Source organism: Silurus aristotelis (assembly GCF_946808225.1).
Source record: "Silurus aristotelis genome assembly, chromosome: 3".
Taxonomy (NCBI): Eukaryota; Metazoa; Chordata; class Actinopteri; order Siluriformes; family Siluridae; genus Silurus; species Silurus aristotelis.
In genome coordinates, this window is record NC_139576.1 from 154,807 (window position 1) to 177,542 (window position 22,736).

At 43.0% G+C, this 22,736-nt stretch overlaps 1 protein-coding gene across 1 annotated transcript in view; it reads left to right on the forward strand.

Moving 5' to 3' along the window:
• The window catches only part of myo10l3 (myosin X, like 3), a 94,558-nt gene that overhangs the window by 6,959 nt on the left and 64,863 nt on the right, over positions 1-22,736 (forward strand). Inside the window, exons 2-11 of the mRNA XM_083536061.1 lie at positions 5,124-5,234; positions 11,578-11,765; positions 13,212-13,346; positions 13,470-13,608; positions 13,874-13,958; positions 14,417-14,523; positions 17,349-17,478; positions 18,076-18,194; positions 18,308-18,454; positions 18,533-18,633. Of these exons, the coding sequence (XP_083392187.1) occupies positions 5,124-5,234; positions 11,578-11,765; positions 13,212-13,346; positions 13,470-13,608; positions 13,874-13,958; positions 14,417-14,523; positions 17,349-17,478; positions 18,076-18,194; positions 18,308-18,454; positions 18,533-18,633 (1,262 nt within the window). The remainder of the gene's footprint in view (positions 1-5,123; positions 5,235-11,577; positions 11,766-13,211; positions 13,347-13,469; positions 13,609-13,873; positions 13,959-14,416; positions 14,524-17,348; positions 17,479-18,075; positions 18,195-18,307; positions 18,455-18,532; positions 18,634-22,736) is intronic.

Consider the following 22,736-nt stretch of genomic DNA (forward strand, 5'->3'; position numbering starts at 1 on the left):
TGGACACTTTACGGACCTTTACACCACACCATACCGCACACGGACACTTTATGGACAACCCACCACAAATTGCCTATTGTTTACATTTTTATTTTGTTTACATTTTTTTATTACACATTGTTTACTGTTTATATGTATATTTATTTTATACATTATCCTTTTATATATCTTTATACCTTATATTCTTTTATTTTATTTATTTATTTTATTTTATTTTAATACTTTTTCTTATACCTTATACTTATTTATCTGCCTCCTTTTCTTCCCCCATCCTATTCCCTCATGCCGGACCATTGTATAAAACATTTCACTACATGTCGTACCCTGTATGTATGTGTATGTGATGAATAAAATTTGATTTGATTTGATTTTGATTTGATTAATGGTTGTTTCTAGTGAGGAACCAGACTCAAAGGGGAACCTCATCCTTAACCTCAACACTGAATATCCTTCATTACAGTTCCATCAGTGTTGAGGTTATAAAGTGTTCAGTGTTGACGCTTAAATGCAGAACTGTTCATGAAAACTGTGGTCCTGAGCACATTGTAGCAGACTGTTGATATTAATTCCAGTCCAAATCCTTCCTTAAAGGTCTTGAGTTGCTCAGTAACTTCATGGATCTTTAGGCTGTTGATGTAGAACCGTTTTAGACTGTTGGAGAGTCTCCAACTGAAGAGAACTCCATGCAGAAGTAGGACGTCGGTTTGGCAGAGAAAAGTGTAATTAGGGACTCTGGCAGGATTTTCTATAGCAGCATAACTAAAATATATAAAGATACAGAAGGTTACATAGACATGAGGGATCTCTGATCCAAATCTAACAGGAACTAAGTCATTACACAGGAAATGAAATGTAAGTATAAACGGATAAAAATTCAGATATTACTTTAGCGATGATCTGGTGGGTAAGTTGCTGTGGTGTGAGAGGAATAAAACACCGGGGTCGAAAAATCATCAACTCCAGGGTGAATGACAGTACAGTCTGCTTGGCTTGACTCTGTGTGTGTGTGTGTGTGTGTTAATAGTTAATGAGGATTGGCTGGGCCGGGCATTAGGTTTCCCCTCACACCAGTCTCTCAGCTCAGACAAACTGCTCTCTCATCGCTCCATTCAACAACACAATTATGATTAGCACAGAATGTGTGTGTGTGTGTGTGTGTGTGTAGTTTGTGTAGTGTGTGTGGGTGATTTTTTTAAAAGTGTTTTTTTGACAATAAAACAACAGGAAATGACCACGTGCCACATTTCTATTTTCTTTGTGTGTAACCGGTTCTGCATTCCCAGTCTGTTAGTGTGTGTGTGTGTGTCATAGAAACATTAAGTGTATTTCTTTTAGAATGGCAGGAAACTGTGTGTGTGTGTGTGTGTGTGTGTGTGTGTGTGTGTGTGTGGTCTAGATTACTCAGTTTAGTTTTAAATATGTAGTGTGTTCTTGTTATTCTCTCTATTAATTTTGTCTCTACAATCCTGAGAAGTTGTAATGAAGCTTCAGGGTTAGGGGTCAGTGCTAACATCAGTGTGGTTCTACTAAATCTAATTCTTTGGACCTGTGTTCCTCATGGTTCTTTGTAGTTACGGTCAGGTTACAGTCTGAAACACTGAGGCAAAAAACAGAAGAGAAAAGAATTTTAAACATTTCTGTAAACAAACCGATTAAAACAGGAAGTGAGGTCATCATTCCTATCCTGTTTACAGAGCTAAATAATTCTAAATCTGTGTTAGAATAAAGTCACTTCATTTACTGTTTTTACACTTATAAAGTTTGTTAAATTAGCATTTTCCAAGTTTGTAGAATTCTAGGGTTATATTTATATTGAGTTTGTAATCTGGTGTACAGTGTAGATTTATTCATGACTAGAGACTCAAAGCACTTTTGTACGTCGCTCTGGATAAGGGCGTCTGATAAATACCGCAAATTTAAATGTAAATCTAGTATGGAAACAGATGATCTGCTGTGGCGACCCCTAATGGGAGCAGCCTGAAAAGAAGAAGAAGAAGAAGGTGTTGCAAGGGCAGAGCTAGAATTATTTATGGGGCAAAGAATTATAAGGTGTGGCAACACTGAACCAAGCATCCTTCATCCTTGTATTGGTTTTGTGGATTAAATGAATTTATATATATATATATATATATCAGTGTATATATTGGTCTAAAAATATTAAAGACTGATTGACGTTACCTGGACCTGAAGTCTGGATTGGAAAGACATAAATTAAATGAGATGGTAAAAAATATTTAACTATTGTTTTTTTTTTTTTGTTCTACACAAACCTGTAGTAAATAAAATTTCTATACAGATTATATATAGATACAAATCCTCAGTGTATTAAGTGCCGGTTTACTGTAAGTAAAAAACACACAACAAATACACAGAAATCACATTTAAATCAGTATATCGACAGACACCGCCAAATGTGTCACGTGATGTCACTTGTCAAAAGTGCAGACGATCGTGAAGACACAAGCTACTGAACAACAAACTTTGGAAAATAATTTGGAGTGAAGCTGTTAGTCATTAATACACATGAAGATCTCATCAAAAGCAACAATAAAAGTATAAAATGTACTTACATGCATAGATTTATACAAATTATTTGATTCGTTAAAAGAGTCGAATCGAGTCGTTTGTTTGTGATCAGTGATCAGACACGTATTTAATGTGTTTGATTCACTAAAATGAAGCAGTTCATAAGAGTCATTTACGATTTAACAGAAAAACAAGATTTCTGTTTTTTTTTAAGGGTTTTTAGGCCTTTTTTTAATATAAATCAGTCGAGGGAACGCATTACATTTATATTTAATATTTTGAGATATTAGTACTGGGGTGGCAGAGAGTGTAGAATTGCCTTTATTTATTTATATATATATATTCTTATTGTGGCAGTTGCCACCCCATGCCACCTCAGTAGATCAGATCTCCCCCTGAGGTGTTAGAGTGATTGGGTGGTACTGTGTTCTTCCCCGAGGCTGCTGGACTGTTCTGTGTAAATCAGAAGTGAAGGGTCATTTACAGGGTCATGGACACTAAAACCCCCTGCTGTAGGAGGAAGATTCCTTCCTGAAAGAGGCAGCACCTGTTTTACACGATTCCTCACATTACCGAGAGCGATGTGTGGATTAACATCATCCTGATTCGATGAGAATTGTTTTGGATGTTTGAGGGTTTAGTAGAAGACATATTTAGTGTTTATTTATATAAAAGTTGTTCAGTAAAGCTGGAGATTAAAATCATTTTCTCATCTCTTTTATCAGTGTTTTTGGAATGTGTAGAATTTAGCAGTTGCACAGCAGGAGCTCAGGTTCTGACTCAACACTATAACCAGCAGTGACCTCTGAACTGTGTGTGTGTGTGTGTGTGTGTGTGTGTGTGTGTGTGTGTGTGTGTGTGTTTGTGTGTGTGTGTTTGTGGCGAGGGGGGGGTCTCTCAGCTTTCAGAAGTGCACTGGTGTTCATCTTTGAGGAAGACAGACTCACTTCCTGTTTGATGATGTCAGGGGTAGTGAGGAGGGAGTATTCAACAGGGTGTAGTAAGAAGACTAAATTCAATTCAGTTTTTTTTGTGTAGTGTTTTTAACAGTCACCATTTTACCAAAGCAGCTTTTCACAGATAAAGTGGTTATAAAGTTGGAATGGAGAAATTTGGTGTCTATAAGTTTGTTTTCTAAAATATGTCCATACTGCATGTGCAGTGGTGACTGTATGTATGTATGTATTGTATGAGAAAAAAGCTTTAAGAGCTCATGCAAACTGTGTTCCCAAGTGCACACATTTAACAGACTGTTGATATTATTTACAGTCCAAATCCATGCTTAAAGTTCTTTAATTCAGACAGAACTTCATGGATCTTTAGGCTGATGATGTGGAACCATCTCCAGCTACACAGAGTGTCTCCAACTAAAAAGAACTGGGACGAATCAGGCAGATCTGAAGAGGAGAAAGAGACAGAAACACTGATAACTGGTACCTCAGGAACAGGTTTAACTTCACAGATGAACAGAAGGGGTAATGAATAGGAGACAGTAAGTATGGGCAGTAAGTAGGGGATAGGGTTAGGGTGAGCAGGGGGTAGTGACCAGATAAAGGGGTAGATAAAACGTGGTAGTAAGTGGTGAAAGATTTTGAATAGATATACTAGATAATACTTTTCACTGAGAACTAAGAGGATGAATTTGTCATCAGTTTTTATGCTGTAGCTTCTTCGAATCACATGCAATTAAATAATGCTGGACACATGATAATGCACCCCTATAGGGGATCTTTATATCAATCAACAGAGACACCAAAACGAGGACAATGCATTGTGTGTGTGTGTGTGTGTGTGTGTGTGTGTGTGTGTGTGTGTGTGTGTGTGTGTGTGTGTGTGTGTGTGTGTGTGTGGTTATTAGACGATTTCCAGCATGCTCATATATTAATCAATACTGCTTCCTGTTTAGTGTATGATGTCTCACATACAGTGCATTCAGATCCTTCACTTTTTCCAATGTTGTTATACTGCAATCTGATACTACAATCATTCAGATTTATGTTTTCTCCATGAACCTATAGTCAGTTCCCCATAATGACAAAGTAAAAACAGAATTCTAGAAATGATTTAATTAAAACACCTGAAATATCAAATATCCATATAAACATGTCACAGGTAGATTCCAGTCAAAGTATAGAAACATCTCAGCAATGATCAAGAGAAATTGAGGCACCTGAGGTCATTTTCACATGTTGAGTATAAATACTTATGGACGTTTCAGGTTTTTATTTAAAAAAAGCACAGATATTTATAGAATTCTGTTTTCACTTTGTCATTATGGGAACTGAGTATAGATTCATGAGAACAAACATTTATTTGAAAAATTGAAACAATTTGGACGTATCAGGCTGCAAAACTTCAACATTGAAAAAAGTGAAGGTGATCAAACACACACACACACACACACACACACACACACACACACACACACACACACACACACACACACACACACAAACTCTTTTTATGACTAATTCTACTAGGTGAAATATTGCCTATTTTATATTTGCCTAAAATTTTTTATTTTATTTTAGTATTTTAGATTTTTATCATTATTATTTATTTGTATTCTCTCTATCTTTATCTGTTTTTCTCTATAGGTGATGGGTGTAAATGCTGATGGAGTTGAAGACTTGTCAACCCTCACTGAGCTCAACACACAAGCCATAATGCACAACCTCTACCTCCGTTACCATAAAGACCTCATCTATGTAAGACACACACACACACACACACACACACACACACACAAACCCATTCCCTTGTATTGTAATATCCATGGCTAGGGTTAAAAGCGAATAAGGCCATATGTCTGTGTTATTTATTAAATATGGAAATAAGTCCTGAAGTAGGAAACGTAAACAGAATGCAGGAAGGAGAGAATTGAAGACTGACAATGAAAATTAGGGCTGAGACTGCATCTGTATAAACTCATTACTCATAAAACAAAAAACTGCCAGACTGGAACCTGAGACTTGGTCTAGTAGTAAAGTCAAGAATGAAACATGATCTGGGTGAAATTAAGACTTAAATGTAATCTGGAGGAGGAAGTCCCCTTAATTACTAAAAACCAAATTACTAGTTTTTGATCTGGGGGTAAAATCTAGATTAGGACAGTGTTTAAGGATTAAATCAAAAATTCTACTTGATCAGATAATGTTTTCATTTTAGGAATTGATCTGGGGTGAAGAGGAGTCTGGGACCTTATCTAGGTTAAAACTTTAGGTTGGGATTTAATCTTGGCATGATATCTAGACTGACACTGTTTTTGGGGTAAAGTTGTGAGTGGGACCTGTTTTGTGGTTAAATTTGAGACTGAGACTTGATCTGGAAATGATTGGGGTTTTATCTGGGTTAAATACTAGATTGGGTTTTGATCCGGGGGGAGCTCTTTATTAATATTTGATCTGGGAATTAATTTAAAATTGGAGCCTGATTCTAAGGCATATTTAATACTGGGACCTTATCTGGAGGTGATATTTGGCTTTGGAGTGTATTTGGGGCTGAATTTGCAGTTTCTGTGAACTCTTTACTATGACCTGACCTGGGCCTGAGAGAGCTCAGGTAGTCCGAATCAGGAACAGCACCTCCAAAACCATCACACCGAACACTGTGGGCCCTCAGGGCTGTGCACTCATCCTTTGCTGTTCACACTGCTGTAGCAATGCACAGCTCCAATCACATCTTCTGAACTGCTGATGATGCGGCTGTGGTGGTCAGCATACAGAAATGATATATAGAGAGTAACAGACTGTTGTAAAGCCAACAACCTGTCTCTGAATGTGGATAAAACAAAGAGATGATTGGTGACTTCAGGAGGACACTTAGTGTTCACTCTCTACTAAACATCAACAGCTCCTCCATTTAGATTGTCAAGAATGTCTCTAAGTTACATATCTAACCCTGGTTCCCCAAGGGAATGAGGCACTGTGTCAACAACACTTTGGGAATGCTTTTGCATGACCACACTCTGAACCATGTGTGTATTCTGTCCAATGGAAGGGCACCTGCCGACAACCAGAAAGCTATCAACGCACATACAGTGAGACGGCGCTAGCTTTGAAGAGGGAAGGAAGCACTCGCTGGGGTGAAGGGAGTGCGGCACCGAGTGCGGCACCAAAGCCTTATTCCCTCAGGGAACTAGGGTTACATACGTAACCTAGAGACGTTACCCTTCAGGAACTCGAGCTGTGTCAACAACGCTTTGGGAACGAGAGTACAACACCACCAGATTGACAAATCCCAGCCTAGTGTGAATTCCTGCTTGTGCGCAGGAAGAACCTTCTTATATTGAACGTAGCAGAAGAACAGCTGGTCTGACTTCCTCCACAGGGTCATCCTGGTCAGGGGCTCAAAAGAGAGGAGGTTAGAATGCCTGGAGCATGACTGGTTGTGGGAAAACAGTTAGCACCTTGGGAACATACCCCAGCCTGGGGTAGAGAAAGGCACTAGCCACTCTAGGTCGCACCTGAGGCCTCAACCTCCGGGTAACATAGATATAGAGTGTTTAGTGAACTGGGATATTTGTATGCTGTTGTCCCCTCACTCGTTCACTCAGGTTTGGTGTGGTGTAGTGGTGTGGTGGGTCGTCTTTTATCCCAGAGATCCCTCATGTCTGTATTACCTTCTGTTTCTCCCTTTTAGTTCTGCTGCCATAGCGAGTCTTGCCGGAGTCCCCACCAACTGCACAGTGTCCTTAACTTTCATACAACAATAAGGACACATAATAATCCATATCCTTCTCTTCCTGTCACCCCTCTTCTCTCTCTCTCTCTCTCTCTCTCTCTCTCTCTCTCTCTCTCTCTCTCTCTCTCTCTCTCTCTCTCTTCTTTCTTTTGGTCGAGTTAAACATGCTCCTGTTGTTCAAGTGACCACTGTTCCAGCACCTCGGATCTTCCCACTTCATCCAGGTCTGCATCTGGATAGTGTTCTCTTTGATTGGAGGCCACTCTGTGCAGCTGGGGATCATTTCTCATAAATGCCTATGGAGGTTCCATGAAATTCCGGAGTAAGAATGGGAGCTTTGAGAATGGATTTGGACTGCCTTACACTATATAGTAAACATTTAGCAGTATATGAACTCCTCATGGAGGGAGCTCTGGACTGGAGAATACAATCTCAGCTGGGAGACCAGAGGCTAAAAGCTGTGCCCCCTTAGGGACCACAGCCTCCACAACTCCGAGTGGGGGTGAAATAGGGTGCCCCCTGCCTGAGAGAGGAGATCCCACCTGTCCCAATCCTATCCCAGTCTCACATGGAGAGTGTTCAAGAAGGGCTACCAGGTCCGCAAAACATGGACGGCCTGTCCAGTATAAGGTTACCAGAAGGAGATGGACTCTATCTCAGCAAACCCTCTCCAGAACTCCCCGGAGCATGGGGGGAAGCATACAGGCGCAGCCTCGGCCATGCCTGCACCATGGCGTCCAGTCTGAGAGGAGCTGGGTGAGTAAGGGAAAACCAGAGGGGACAGTGCCAGGGTCTCTCGAGTCACAAACAGGCCCACTTGTGCTCTGTAAAACTTCTTCCACTTCTAGGTAAAGCCTCCACTCCCTGGGCCTCGACCCTTCCCTCGAAAGGGTGTCTGCTCTCTGGTTTAGGTGCCCCGGGATGTATACTGCCCTAAGTGAGACAGCTTCCTTAGGGCCCACAGGATGATGTCATGCCAGCTTGTAAAGGAGATAAGAGCACAGACCCCCCTGATGGCTGATGTAAGAGACCACAGATGTGTTGTCTGTACGGACCAGCATATGATATGAGAGGAAATGCTTCAATGCTAGAAGCATGGCCAGCATCTCCAGGCAGTTGATATGCCACAAGAGATGGGGCCCTTTCCAGAGACCTAGGGCAGAGTGGCCAGTCATGATCTCCCCCCGCTTGTGAGGGAGGCATCCATTGTAGTGTTATGATGAGAAGGAGCTCCCCACATGGGGCCCTATGACAGGATCCCAGGTTTCTTCCACATGTCCAAGGCTTGTAAATCTTGCCGCATTACCGGGAAAACCCTCTGGTCCTAAGCCTCCACTGCAGGGGTCTCATGTGCAGGAGGCCAAGCGGAACCACTTTGGATGCAACTGCAATCAGAAGAGCAGTCTTTGAAACTGCTTTACAGTGAAAGACTGTCCTTCTCTTACTCTCTGGATGGCCGTGAGGATCGACTTGATCTGAGGAGGAGACAAATATGCCCACATTGTGGTCGAATCCCACAGTATGCCTAGACAGGTTGTCCTCTGTATTAAAGAAAGCACACTTTTCTTGGCGCAGATCTAAAATGGGATGCAGCCCCCCACCCTTTTTGAGAACTGTGAAGTACAGGCTGTACAACCCAGACCCTCTTGTCTAGTCAAGTCTTGTTCTATGACTAGAGCTTGCTCGGGACCCACCAGAGTGGGAAACACCCCGTTGAACTGAGGTGGCAAAGACCCAAAATGAATCTTGTAGCCTCTTTCTACAGTGCACAGATCCCATTGAGACACGTTTGGCAGGAGTTTCCAGGCTGCCAAATAATCTGCTAAGGGAATCAGATCCACCTCTAGAGCACCTAGAGTTGTGCAGTGGGCCTCTCAAATCCTCTGTCCAGGTAGAAGCTGAGGGAGGCAGTCGCTGGAGATCGCTGTGCCCTGAAACGACAAATGTGGCAGGGTTAATGAGATGATCTTCTGAGGGCAATGAGGAGAGTCGGGCACTGTGTACTGAGGCATAACCTGCCACCCACCCCCAGCGGGACCCCTCAGAGGTCCTGATTGGTCAGGACTTTTTTGTTGACTTGGAGCGCCGCCTAGAGTACCTGGCAGGGGGAGTGCGAGAGGAGACCCTCTGTCTCTGGACCTCATAATGTGCACTCGTACTTGGTTGGGGCTCCGCCTGCTAAACAGCCTCATGAGAGCGGCGAGGGAGGAATCGCTGGAAAGCCGCCTTTTGGCCTAGAAGAAAGGCTCTGTCTCTATCACTAAGATCAGAGAGTTTCAGCCACAAGTGCATCTCACCAACCACTAGGGCTGCCATAAACACGGCAATAGTCCTAGCAGTCTTTTCAATTGCCCGAAGAGACAGGTCTGTGACGATGTCATTGCTTTGAATATCTCCTTCCTCATCCAGCTCCTTAAGCAGGTCTGCCTGGAATGCCTACTCGATGGTGTGCAGGAAGCCACCGACTTGACCTGCCGCTGTATACGCTTTGTCCACCAAAGCTGAGGAGGTTTGAAGGAGTCCCATAACCGCACTCCTTCAGTCCCACTACGTTTGAGTAGACGGTAACATTGGGGCTAAAGAGGCGGACTGAATAAGGATTATTCCATGAGCTGGACACATTGGGTGTGCAGATCAGGAAAAAAAGACAGGCCCAGCATGTAGGCATTGACCTAGGTTGCAGGAAGCGCTCATCCAGTTTATTTTGAGAATGCACTTCCTGCTTCTCAGCTGGCCAAGCGAGGTTTAGCTTCGAAACCGCTCAACACATATTCTATAACACATCCTTACAACCTTTTACAGAGGAACAATCGAGAGCATCCTGAGCAGCTGCTTCAGGTGCCTGGTTTGGGAACTGCACTGCAAATCCACCAGCATTGTGGCTGATCACACATATGCCTCACACACACACCCCTCAAATACCCCCTCACACACACCCATTACTCACACTCCTCGAACACACCCCTCACACACACACACCCCTCAAACACATGCCTTACACACACCAATTACTCACACCCCTCACACACTGTTATTGTTTTGCGTGAATTGCTGCTAAAACAAATTTGATAAATTTTCTTCAAATGAAAAGTATTTATTATTATATATTATTTGTTTACACTAAGACAAATCTGTACTGCTCAGTGCTGCAGTGTCCCTCTGTCTAATGTCTAAGTTAAGACAACTTTATTTCCAGTTTATTTTTGTGTGGTTCTTTGTTTTATGTTAGCTAGCTAGCTTCGGGGTTGGCCAACCTCCTCACGATGTCTAGTGTTTCTTCAAAAATTTATTTCTAAGTTTGTCCGAGACCAAATAAATTTCTCTTCCTCCGTAGGCATAAAAAAAATCTAACTCAGATGTATTAATGTGTGCAGAGCTACACACATGTTTTACCAGTCGAACTCGGCTGTAACAGTTTCTCTCTGACCAACCAATCAGAGGACGGAAAAATGCTGACGCTATTGTGGGCCAGCTAGCTGCCCTGTAAGGTGAATATGAAATCTGATTGATTAAAGAAACAGAGCTTTTTATTAAGCAGACTATGGTAAAAAAAAAGGCCAGCAGTACAGACTTTAAAGGCCCTGGGCAGATTAGATTGACATGGCAGCAAATAGAGGTTGAAATCTGATTGGACAAAAAATCTAACATACACGTACTGGAAGCAGTGCAGCCGAGAGAAACGCTACGAAATGAAGAGAATAAACTGTTGGGAATAAATTAATACAATTTCATGAAACAAATATTAGGATTTAGGTTGTAAATGTAGGTCAGTGCTTCTGATAGTGTTTAGACCAGCAGAGAAGATTCACTGACCCTGACTGCCCACCACTGGGTAGTTGAACTGGGGGTGAAGCTGAAACCAGAATTGAATCTAAAAAAAAAACTTAAGAACAGATTTGGAAGTACCAAATGACAGAGAACTGATCTTGCTGTATACTTTTAAAATTTAGCTTAAAACAGAAGCAGGGCCTGGATTAAACCTTGAAATGGATAAAGACACAAAGCAGAGCCATAAACTGTATCATGGCCTGAAACTGGCTGAGATTTGATCTGGGAAAAGTTTCACTTTTTTGTTGATGCAGACTAAAGGTTTAAATTTCAAACATTGATCTTGTGATAAGTGAAACACAAAACTCAGAACAATGGTTCTGTCTATTAATACAATACCTAATGCTGTTCCTGTACATTTTGTGGTCAATTAAAATGAGATTGCAAAGCAATCAGCAGAACAGGAAAATAAATGATGTGCTGATGGGCAAGAAACGTGAGAGCAACTGTTTGTTCAGTTAGGAACAAGAACTGAACTGTGTGTGTGTGTGTGTGTGTGTGTGTGTGTGTGTGTGTGTGTGTGTGTGTGTGTGTTTCCAGACAAACATTGGCTCCATCCTAGCCGCAGTAAACCCATATAAGCAGATACCTGGGCTGTATGATAGTGAGGCTGTACAGCTCTACAGTAAACATCAGCTCGGTGAACTTCCTCCTCATGTCTACGCCCTCGCTAATGAGTGCTACCGATGTCTATGGAAGAGATCTGACAGCCAGTGTGTGCTCATTAGGTACTACACCTGTCCCTACACCCTACAGAGTGTCCCTACACCTTACAGAGTGTCCCTACACACTACCGACTGTCCCTACACTCTACAAAGTGTCCCTACACCCTTCAGAGTGTCCCTACACCCTACAGAGTGTCCCTACATTTTACATTTACATTTGCTGCATTTAGCAGACGCCCTTATCCAGAGCGACGTAAAAAAGTGCTTTGAGTCTCTAGTAATGAATAAATCTACACTCGTAAACCAGATTACAAACTTAATATAAATATAACTCTTGAATTCTACAAACTTGGAAGTGCTAATTTAAGTGTTTCAGGAAGAGGTAGGTCTTCAGTCGTCGCTTGAAGATAGTCAGAGACTCTACTGTACGGACATCTAGGGGAAGTTCATTCCACCACCTCGGGTGCCAGAACAGAGAGGACCCTTGAAGTATACTTACCTCTTATTCTAAAAGAAGATGGTACCCGTTGAGCAGCGCGGGAAGATCTCAGACAGCGTGGTGCCATGTGAGATGTGATGAGGTCTCTGAGGTAAGATGGCGCTGGTCCATTTTTGCCTTGTAGGCAAGCATCAGTGTTTTGAATCTGATACGTGCAGCTACTGGAAGCCAGTGAAGGGAGCGCAGCAGTGGGGTGGTGTGGGAGAACTTGGGCAGATTAAACACAAGTCGTGCAGCTGCATTTTGGATCATTTGCAGTGGACGAATAGCGTTCAGGGGAAGACCTGCCAGCAGAGAGCTGCAGTAGTCGAGTCTTGAAATGACAAGAGACTGAACAAGCACCTGGGCAGTCTGTGTGGACAGAAATGGTCGAATTCTTTGGATGTTATAGAGAAGAAATCGACAAGAACGAGCCACATTAGCGACATGTGGAAAGAAGTTACCCCAAGGTTATGAGCAGTGGCTAAAGGGGAGAGCAGAGAGTCATGAAGTGTTATTTGGAAATCTTGACCTGGAGACGAATCACCTGGGATGACCAGCAGTTCTGTTTTGCTGGGGTTGAGTTTTAGTTGGTGAGCACTCATCCATGAACATATGTCTGTCAAGCATGCTGAGATCCGAGCAGAAGCTGTAGTATCTGATAGAGGGAAAGAAAAGATTAGTTAAGTGTCATCTGCATAGCAGTGATAAGAAATCCCATGTGAGGATATGACTTCACTAATAGAGTGGGTATAGAGGGAGAAAAGGATACACTACAGAGTATCCCGACACCCTACAGACTGTCCCTACACTCTACAAAGTGTCCCTACACCCTACAGAGTATCCCTACACCCTACAGAGTATCCCTACACCCTACAAAGTGTCCCTACACCCTACAGAGTGTCCCTATACCCTACAGAGTGTCCCTGTACCGAGTGTCCCTATACCCTACAGAGTGTCCCTATACCCTACAGTATATATGTGTGTGTGTGTGTGTGTGTGTGTGTGTGTGTGTGTGTGTGTGTGCACAGTGGGGAGAGTGGTGCCGGCAAGACAGAAAGTACGAAGCTTCTACTGAAATTCCTGTCTGTAATGAGTCATGGTTCTACAGGAGCAGCAGTGTGTGAGAGAACAGACAGAGTGGAACAGGCCATTATACAGAGCAGGTAACACACACACACACACACACACACATATAGAGAAATGCAAAAACACACACTGCTTTGACATTTACTTGCAAGCTTATTCAGTTCTACCCATTCTTTGTGTGTGTGTGTGTGTTCTCTCAGCCCTATAATGGAGGCATTTGGAAATGCTAAAACAGTATACAACAATAATTCAAGTCGTTTTGGGAAGTTCATCCAGTTGCATTTTTCTCAGAACGGAAACATCCAAGGAGGCTGCATCGTCCACTACCTGCTTGAGAAGGTTCTTTCCGTCTTTCATGTGATTTATTTCTGATATTCATTCTCTTCTGTGTAAAGTGTATTAGTGAATTAATCAGTAATTATTCCCTGCTTTCACTCAATAATGTTATTGTCTCTCTGTTCTAGAGTAGGAGATTTCTCTTTTTTGTGATAGAGCTGTCTGTCGGACTATTTCAAAGAAAATATGTCTTTATTACTGAATTAAATACAATATTTATTATCACGTAAATACTCATTGGAGGTGTTCTGGTGCTGTTGTTTTTTAGAACCGGGTCGTCCGGCAGAACCCAGGAGAGAGAAACTATCATATCTTTTACTCACTGTTGTCTGGAGCTAATAAAGAACAAGGAGGTAAGAATAAAGACCAAAATGATTCTGAGGCAAAACATCATTTCACCTGTCCAGTCTTTAACCTTCCACTTTTCCCTGCTGATGAAGCTGTATGTTGTGATGGAAGTGTGTTCTGGATCGTTATCTTTTTGTATGATTAGAGTTGGAAAATATTTAGTAACTAAAGATGTTAATTGGCAGCAGGTCATTAAGATGATTATAAATAGTGTATCTTCAGAAGACAGAGTCTCTCAGAAGTAAAGAATGGAAGAGTTTCATCAATCTGTGAAATATTATCATACTGTGGAACAAATTTACAATAATGTTCCTCAGCATCAAATTGCAAAACAGTCGAATAGCTCATCATTTACAATGCTGGCATCTTGCTACTGCTTGCATACTGCTAATTTCAAGTTCAACCAGTATTTAATGTAAATGTGTGTGTGTGTGTGTGTGTGTGTGTGTGTGTGTCACTGTAGATGTGTATCTCCTGCTGGATTCTCCTGAGGATTATCACTACCTCAGACAGTCAGGTTGTGTTCAGGACAGAAGTCTGGATGATAAACAGCTCTTCTTCAGTGTAATGGTGAGCAACAACTGATGATTTTAAACAGAGAGACGAGGAAATAAGCAAAACTGAAACTAGAATAGATTTTATTTGTCACATATACATTATAGCATATTTTATTTTATTATAGCATATTTTACATTTATTTGTCACATATCCCAGCTTGCTCAGAAGCCGGGGTCAGGCATGATCCTAAACCCTGAAGCACAGAGGGTTAAGGGCATTGCTCAAGAGCCCAAGGGTGGCAGCTTCCGATCAGTAAACCAGCCTTAACCATTGAGTTGCCACTCCCCTCTTTAAACCCATGAAACCCTCAGATCGATGTGGAGAATGTGAATGATCAGGAGCTGGTGATTAATTATTTAGAACAGTGGCTCTGACAGTAGTGCACTTTTATATTATTGACTTGTTCTGACTAGGATTAGAGTTATTAGAGTGGATTAGGGTTAGGGTTTGGATTAGAATTTAGATTAGGGTTAGGGTTTGGATTAGGGTTTGGATTAGGGTTAGGGTTTGGATTAAAATTTAGATTAGGGTTAGGGTTTGGATTAGAGTTTGGTTTAGAGTTTGGATTAGGGTTTGGATTAGAATTTAGATTAGGGTTAGGGTTTGGATTAGAGTTTGGTTTAGGGTTAGGGTTTGTATTAGAATTTAGAATAGGGTTAGGGTTTGGATTAGAGTTTGGATTAGGGTTAGGTTTTGGATTAGGGTTAGGGTTATTGTTTGGATTTGGGTTAGGCTTTGGATTAGTTGTAAAACTAAGTTGATTTTTTCTTACACTCTCACAACAGAGGTGTTTTTAGTTTGTTGTGTAAAAGTGAGTAAAAGACAGGAGGTGGAGCTGGAGGTAGCAGAGCTGAAGATGTTGAGATGTTCGTTGGGAGTGATGACGATGGAGAGGATTAGAAATGAGTTTATTAGAGGGACAGCGCATGTAGGACGTTTTGGAGACAAGGTGAGGGAGGTGAGATTGAGATGGTTTGGACATGTGCAGAGGAGGAACATGGGGTATATCAGTAGGAGAATGCTGAGGATGGAGACACCAGGAAGGAGGAAAAGAGGAAGAACAAGGAGGAGGTTTATGGATGTGGTGAGAGAAGACATGCAGGTAGTTGGTGTAAAAGAGGCAGATGTAGAGGACAGGGGAGTATGGAGACAGATGATCCACTGTGGAGACTCCTAATGGGAGAAGCCAAAAGAAGAAGAAGAAGAATAGAGTAAACACAGGAACACTGGGGAGAGAGAGAGAGAGTGTTTATCATATCAACAGAAGTGTATAATATGTAAGATACAATGATCCACAACAGTATATTGTAACTATAATTGGATAAAAAGTTTGATGTTGTTTATCAATAATAAAAATGGTGTAGTGTAGGAGGAAATGTGAGAGCTTTCTGTTATGGGAAAATGGGAATCTTTAGTGTAGGAACACTTAATCTGTATTAAATTTTTTTACATTACACATTATTACAAAGCAGCTTTACAGAATGTCTTCTCATGGTTTTAGTGTGAATTATTTTAAAGAAAGGTGTTACAGTTTTTTTCAGCTGCTTTGAAACTTTTCTTGAATCATCTTTTTTATTTGCAAATCAGTAAAGCGCATTCCCAAAACAATTTGTACAAACAGCACAATACATTGGATTTCCTGCAAAAGCCTGAACTTTTCTTAAAATCCTTAGTTCATCTCTCAAAAGTAAGTGTTTGTGTCAATGAACATCAGAATGAAAAGTCCCTTCGTCATTGTTCACAGAAAATCATCAAACTATTTAGTCGTGTTATCAGTGTGACGCTGCACAGTTCCAGTGTTTCCTGATATAAACTATGGTTTGGATCACAGCGACTGAAATGCACAAAATTTGACTTCCTTCTGTTTGTCATTTATGAGTTTCAACAGCACAAGTTTGTATATTTGTTGCATATTTTATTTTACCGTATTTTCCGGACTATAAGCCACAACTACACTACTGAGCTGCACGGCATCGGGAGAAAAGCTTCTAGACAGGTGCGGCGTATTTATGTTCAAAATAAAAATCTTTGTCAATTCAGTGGGTGTGGCTTATATTTGGGTGCGTTTAATAGTCCGGAAATACGGTATATAGATTGTAAGAGACCGGACAGGATTCAGACTTTTACTGTACTGTATTAGTGTTTGTTTGTTTCTTACTTCATCCATTTTTGGAATGTATAATTGTGAGTTTTACTCCGTCTGTATTCACTCTCCAACTGAAGCTTTACCAGATTCACCTTTGACCTGTTTTAGAGAACTGGTTGATGATTGGTTGATCTGATGCCGTTCACTCGCCTTCATTAGTGACCTTCAAGATTCATCTGCACAATTCATCAATTCAACACATTTACAAAAAGTTTAATAGAAATTTTAGATGACAGATGATGACAACTGGTTTAAACATTTAGCATTTAATGACTTATGCAGTGAACTGATGCTGAGATGTTTTAGGGGCTTAAACTATTCAGGTGAAACCAGTATAATATATTTTGATCAACATGAACATAAACAACTGATACTGTAGGAAACAGCTGACACTTGTACAGAATCAGTTAGATGAATGTACAAAAGCATTCACAATTTGATCAAAGCAACAAGAAATGTTCTTATGATGAGCACAAATGACTAAATGATGTGGAGTTTGAACTAGTAGTTTTAAGAAACGCTCCAAAGCAACTGAGAAAAACTGTAATTTAGTTTCACAGCACCACTAGAGGGTGCTACAACATCATTATCTTTCTCTGATGCTGCTGTCTCATTGGTAAGCAGCTGACAAGGTCATATTCAATGGTGTGTGTGTGTGTGTGTGTGTGTGTGTGTGTGTGTGTGTGTGCAGGAGGCTCTGAAGGTGATGGAGTTTACAGAGGAAGAAATCTGTGATGTGTTTAAGCTGCTTTCTGGAGTTTTACACATTGGCAACATTGAGTTTATGACAGCAGGAGGAGCTCAAATCACCTCTAACGGAGGTCAGTATGTGTGTGTGTGTGTGTGTGTGTGTGTGTGCAGTAGCTACTGTGAAGTAAGTCAATAAAAGTATTAATAGAAAGTATGTTTAAGGTATGTTTAGAAATAAAAAAAAATGTCCGATTAATCACGAGTTGACTCATGACAATCACGATTAAGTATTTGAATCAACTGACAGCCCTAATATATATATATATATATAATATATAGTCTGAGGGGCAGAGGAAAGGGTTTCTCATGTCATTTCTGTAGCCATCGTCTTCACTGCTGCTGTTGCTTCTTGGAAGAAGAGAGAGAGAGAGAGAGAGAGAGAGAGGGGCTTGTTGCCTTCCCAGTGTCCTTTTTATCCTCCAGCCTTCTTCAAAATGCAGAGGAGCTGCTATGTTAATTATCTGCCACCAGCTGTGCACTATTTCTGCTCCCGCCCTCTTTCTTTTTGTCTCCCAGCTTTCCACAACAGTAGTGCTGAACGGACAGTGGCGGTTCAGATCAGCTGCAGTGGTGTTCAGATTGTTTGGGTCAGCTTCTCTTTGTCTGCAGCCTGTCGTCACAGTGTGTGTGTGTGTGTGTGTGTGTGTGTTTGTGTGTGTGTGTTATAGTTATCAGTAATGTCTGTGAGCTGTTGGGATTGGACTCGTTTCAGCTGGGTGAAGTTTTGACTCAGCGATCAATCTTTCTGAGAGGAGAGGAGATCTGCTCACCACTCACTGTAGAACAGGTGAACACACACACACACACACACACACACACACACACACACACACACACACACAATATATTTCGCATGATGTAGTGTGTGTTAAATATTGTGATTTACTCCTCTCCCCTCAGGCTTTGGACTCACGCGACTCGGTTGCCATGGCGCTTTACTCCCAGTGTTTTTATTGGATCATTACTCAAATCAATCAAAAGATCAAAGGAAAGAACGATTTCAAATGCATTGGCATCCTGGACATCTTCGGTTTTGAGAACTTTGAGGTGTGTGTGTGTGTGTGTGTGTGTTTTTGTGTGTACATATTAACTCTAATGGATTCTAACACCTGTTGTTATTTTCAGGTGAACCGTTTTGAGCAGTTTAACATTAACTACGCTAATGAGAAGCTCCAGGAGTATTTTAATAAACACATCTTCTCTCTGGAGCAGCTGGAGTATAACAGGTCAGTGCAGTACATAAAGAAACATGTAAATCAGAGCTGAGGATTTAATACTAATATACATTTCATTCTGCAGAATTAAAGAGTCAATTATACTTATATATACATTAGATTAATTACGGAGCTCATTGTCAGCCAGCGGCGTGCACACTTTCGCAGCTCCCGCTTCCGGGGTAGCACGATCTTGCAACCGTCCCGGCCGCCATCTTCCCGCTGCATAAATCGACGCAGATTCCTCGTGTTCTTCCTGATCTTTTTGAGACTTTCCTGCCCCTTGTTTTGCTTCTTGGACGCTTTGGTTTTAAATCTTCCGGTTTTCTCCGGTTTGGTTTTGGATCTTTTCCGTGATTCGCGATTTGAAACCAGTCGCGGTTTGTTTTAGATTTTTCTATTTTTCAAAACTCACACTGATTCTCTCACTCGGCCCCACCCCTGCATGGCATGGTGTGGTCGTAAGTTTTTGGACGCTTTGTTTTGTGTTTTTTTTATACGTGAACTATTCAGCCTGTGGTTGTAAGTTTCAGACACTTTAGTTTTAAGCTTTTTGTTCTGCAAGGACATTGTGTTTTGCCTGAATTGTTTTTTGTTTTTAAAGACTTAAAATATATACCTTGCTGGCGTTCTGCATTTAGGTTCACCTACCCGCACCCTGACAGTAAGATCTGGCCAGACATGGACCCAGCGGACGATCTCCAGACTCAACTCTCCTCTCTGGTGCAGATCACCACCTTCCATCACCAACAGAAACAGGAATTGGCAAATGCAATTTGTGAATTGGCCCTTCAGCGCAACAAAGCCCCTGTAGCTTAGGCCTCTGTTTCAGAAACCCCCACTGCTAATGCCCCTACGTCAGCACCTCATCTACCGACCTCTGAGCGCTTTGCTCTACAACTGGGGGAGTGCAGGCCATTCCTGTTGCACTGCAAAATAACTTCAGCTTCGGCCATCGTCTTTCTCGGATGAAATTTCCAAGGTGGCCTATGTGATCGCCCTACTTTCGTGTAAGGCCAAACGGTGGGTCACGGTGGAGTGGGAACGTAAGTTCTCTGTCTGTGGCTCCTACTGTGCATTTTCCGAGGAGCTACACAAAATCTTCGGCTCGGCCACCCCCCGACAGGATGCTGCCCGGTCCTTGTCCCAGACCACTCGAGACAGGGATCCCTAGCCGAATTTGTCACAGACTTTCGCACTGCTGCAGCAGAGAGTGGGTGGGATTCCACAGCTTTCTATAATGCTTTTATCCGGGGACTAAATGCTGAGATCAAGTATGAGCTTGCAGCCTGAGATCTTCCAGAGGGCCTGGATGCCCTGATCAGCCTGGCCACCCGAATTGACCGGCGGATGAGGGAGTTCCACTCTGAGGGGGTGTACCTTAGACCCTGTCAGCCCGGTCCATCTCCTGACCCACCTCACTTCAATACTTTACGAACCCTGCCTCCACATCCTATGGGGATGGGCCACCGCCACCTCTCCACTAGCGAGAAGAAGAGGCGTCGATCTCACGGACTCTGCCTGTATTGTGGCAAGGCAGGGCACATGGCCGCCACCTGTCCAGCAAAAGAGAGGGCTCGGCATTGAATATGGGGCCAGCGCCGGGCCAAGGACTTCCAGCCCCCTTCAAACTGTTGCTCAAGGTTCGGATCGACGTCAAGGGCCACAGCCATGAATTAGCGGGGTTTGTGGACTCTGGGAGCGGACGCTGAATTTTTGGATGAGGACCTTGCTTGCCAACTACGGCATTGAGCCCGAATCACTCCCTGCACCACTCCTGGTCCACGCCTTCAACGATGACGTTCTCCATTGGGTCACTCACCGCATCAAGCCCCTCCTGGTCTCCACCGCTGAACAAAATCATTCCTCATCATCCCATCTCCGCGAGCACCTGCCATGTTTGGTTTCCCGTGGTTGCAGAGGCATAACCCTCACTTGGACTGGACCAGTGGCCGGGTGTTGGAATCCGGAATCTTATTTCAAGCCAGCTGTTTTACCCCAATCCCTTGGATCCCAATTAATTCTGGTATGTAATCTCCCTTCGATCTCAGTTCTGTTCCTGCGGAGTACCATGATCTGGGCACAACCTTCAGTAAAGCCAGGGCCTTATCACTACCTTCCCACCGTCCATATGATTGCTTTATTGACCTATTGCCGGGAACGGCACCCATCCCGGGGTCGCCTCTACCACCTGACTGGTCCTAAAAGAGAGGCTATGACTAATTACATCTGGGAGTCCCTCACATCTGGTATCATCTGCCCTTCCTCCTCCATGGCTGGTACAGGTTTCTTTTTTGTGGAAAAGAAGGACAAGAGCCTCTGCCCTCTGCATTGAATACTGAGGACTTAACTCCATCACCATTAAGAATCGGTACCCCTTGCCCTTGATGTCTTTGGCCTTTGAGTTTCTCCAGGGGGCCACCTGCTTTACCAAGCTAGACCTCCGCAAAGCTTACCACCTTGTATGCATCCGGGAGGGGGACGAATGGAAGACAACCTTTAAAACCCCAGCAGGCCACTATGAGTACTTGGTCATGTCGTTTGGCCTTCCAGACCCTGGTTAACGACGTCCTTTGGGACATGCTCCATTGTTTTGTGTTTGTCTACCTGGATGACATATTAATCTACTCCAGCTCCCTGGTAGAACACCACTGCCATGTACACGCTGTGCTCACCCGTCTACTTCAGAACCAGTTGTATGTGAAGGTTGAGAGATGTAAGTTTCATGTGTCCAGCACATCTTTTCTGGGCTTCATCTTATCTGCGGGAAATGTGCAGATGGATCCTGCCCGGATCCTCACCGTGGTGGAGTGGCCCAAACCTGAAAATCGCAAACAACTGCAATGGTTCCTCGGCTTTGCGAACTTCTACCGCAAGTTCATCCATGGTTTTAGCACCTCGCTGCCCCTCTACACCGACTCACCTCCACTCATCAGCAATCCTCTTGAAATCCAGAGGCGGAACAGGCCTTTCTGGAACTCAAGACCCGGTTCATCTCTGCACCTATCCTTACTCTGCCTGACCTTTCCCAGCAATTTATTGACGAGGTTGATGCCTCCGACAAGGTCATGGGGGCCATCCTGTCTCAAAGAGGAGCCACTGTAAACCGCCTCCATCCATGTGCCTTCTTCTCACGTCGACTAAATCCCGCAGAACAGAACTACTGCATTGGGGACCACGAGCTACTGGCAGTCAAGCGGGCGCTTAAGGAATGGCGGAATTGGTCGGAGGGCACTGAACACCCATTCATTGTGTGCACGGACCACCGCGACCTGGAGTATCTATGAGCGGTCAATCGTCTCAACCCCCGGCAGGCCAGGTGGGGGCTATTTTTCGGACGTTTTTACCCTGTCCTTCCATCTGGTCTCCAAAAACAGCAAACTGGATGCCCTGTCTGGACTGGGTTCCCGCGACGAAGAGGGAGGGGAAGACCCGATCCATATCCTTCTTTCATCAGTTTCTGTCCGAGCCCTTCGCTTGGACATTGAACGCAAGGTGCACAGAGCTACTTTGGGACCCCGGGTGGCTGTCCGGAGGGAAGAATCTATGTTCTGAACCAGCTGTTTTAGGTCCTCTAATGCTGCCAGAGCTCTCGACTTTTCTGCAACCTGGGTACCCCTTGCACCTTGGAACTCCTGCAGCAATGTTTTTGGTGGCCCACTATTAAGGAAGATGTTTGCCAGTTTTTGGCCACCTGTCCTATTTGCACCCAGCACAAGAGCCTCAGAAACTCTCCCGCGGGTCTCCTCTGTCCACTTTTCATTCCTCATTGACCGTGGTCCCATATAGCCTTAGATTTTGTTACCAGTCTACCCTTTTCAGATGGCCATACCACCATTCTCTCAGTAATAGTAATCTATCGGTTTTCTAAAATGGCCCACTTTATACCTCTTCCAAAATTGCCCTCGACCAAGGAGACTGCCCAGCTCCTGCCACAGCATGTTTTCCGGGTCCATGGTCTCCCAAGTAAAATAGTCTCTGATCGGGGCCCACAGTTTACTGCCAATTTTTGGAGAAAATTCTGCCGCCTCCTGGGTATCTCAGTCAGCTTATCTTCCAGTTTCACCTGCAGACCAACTGGCAAGCAGAATGGCTAAACCAAGACCTGGAGACGG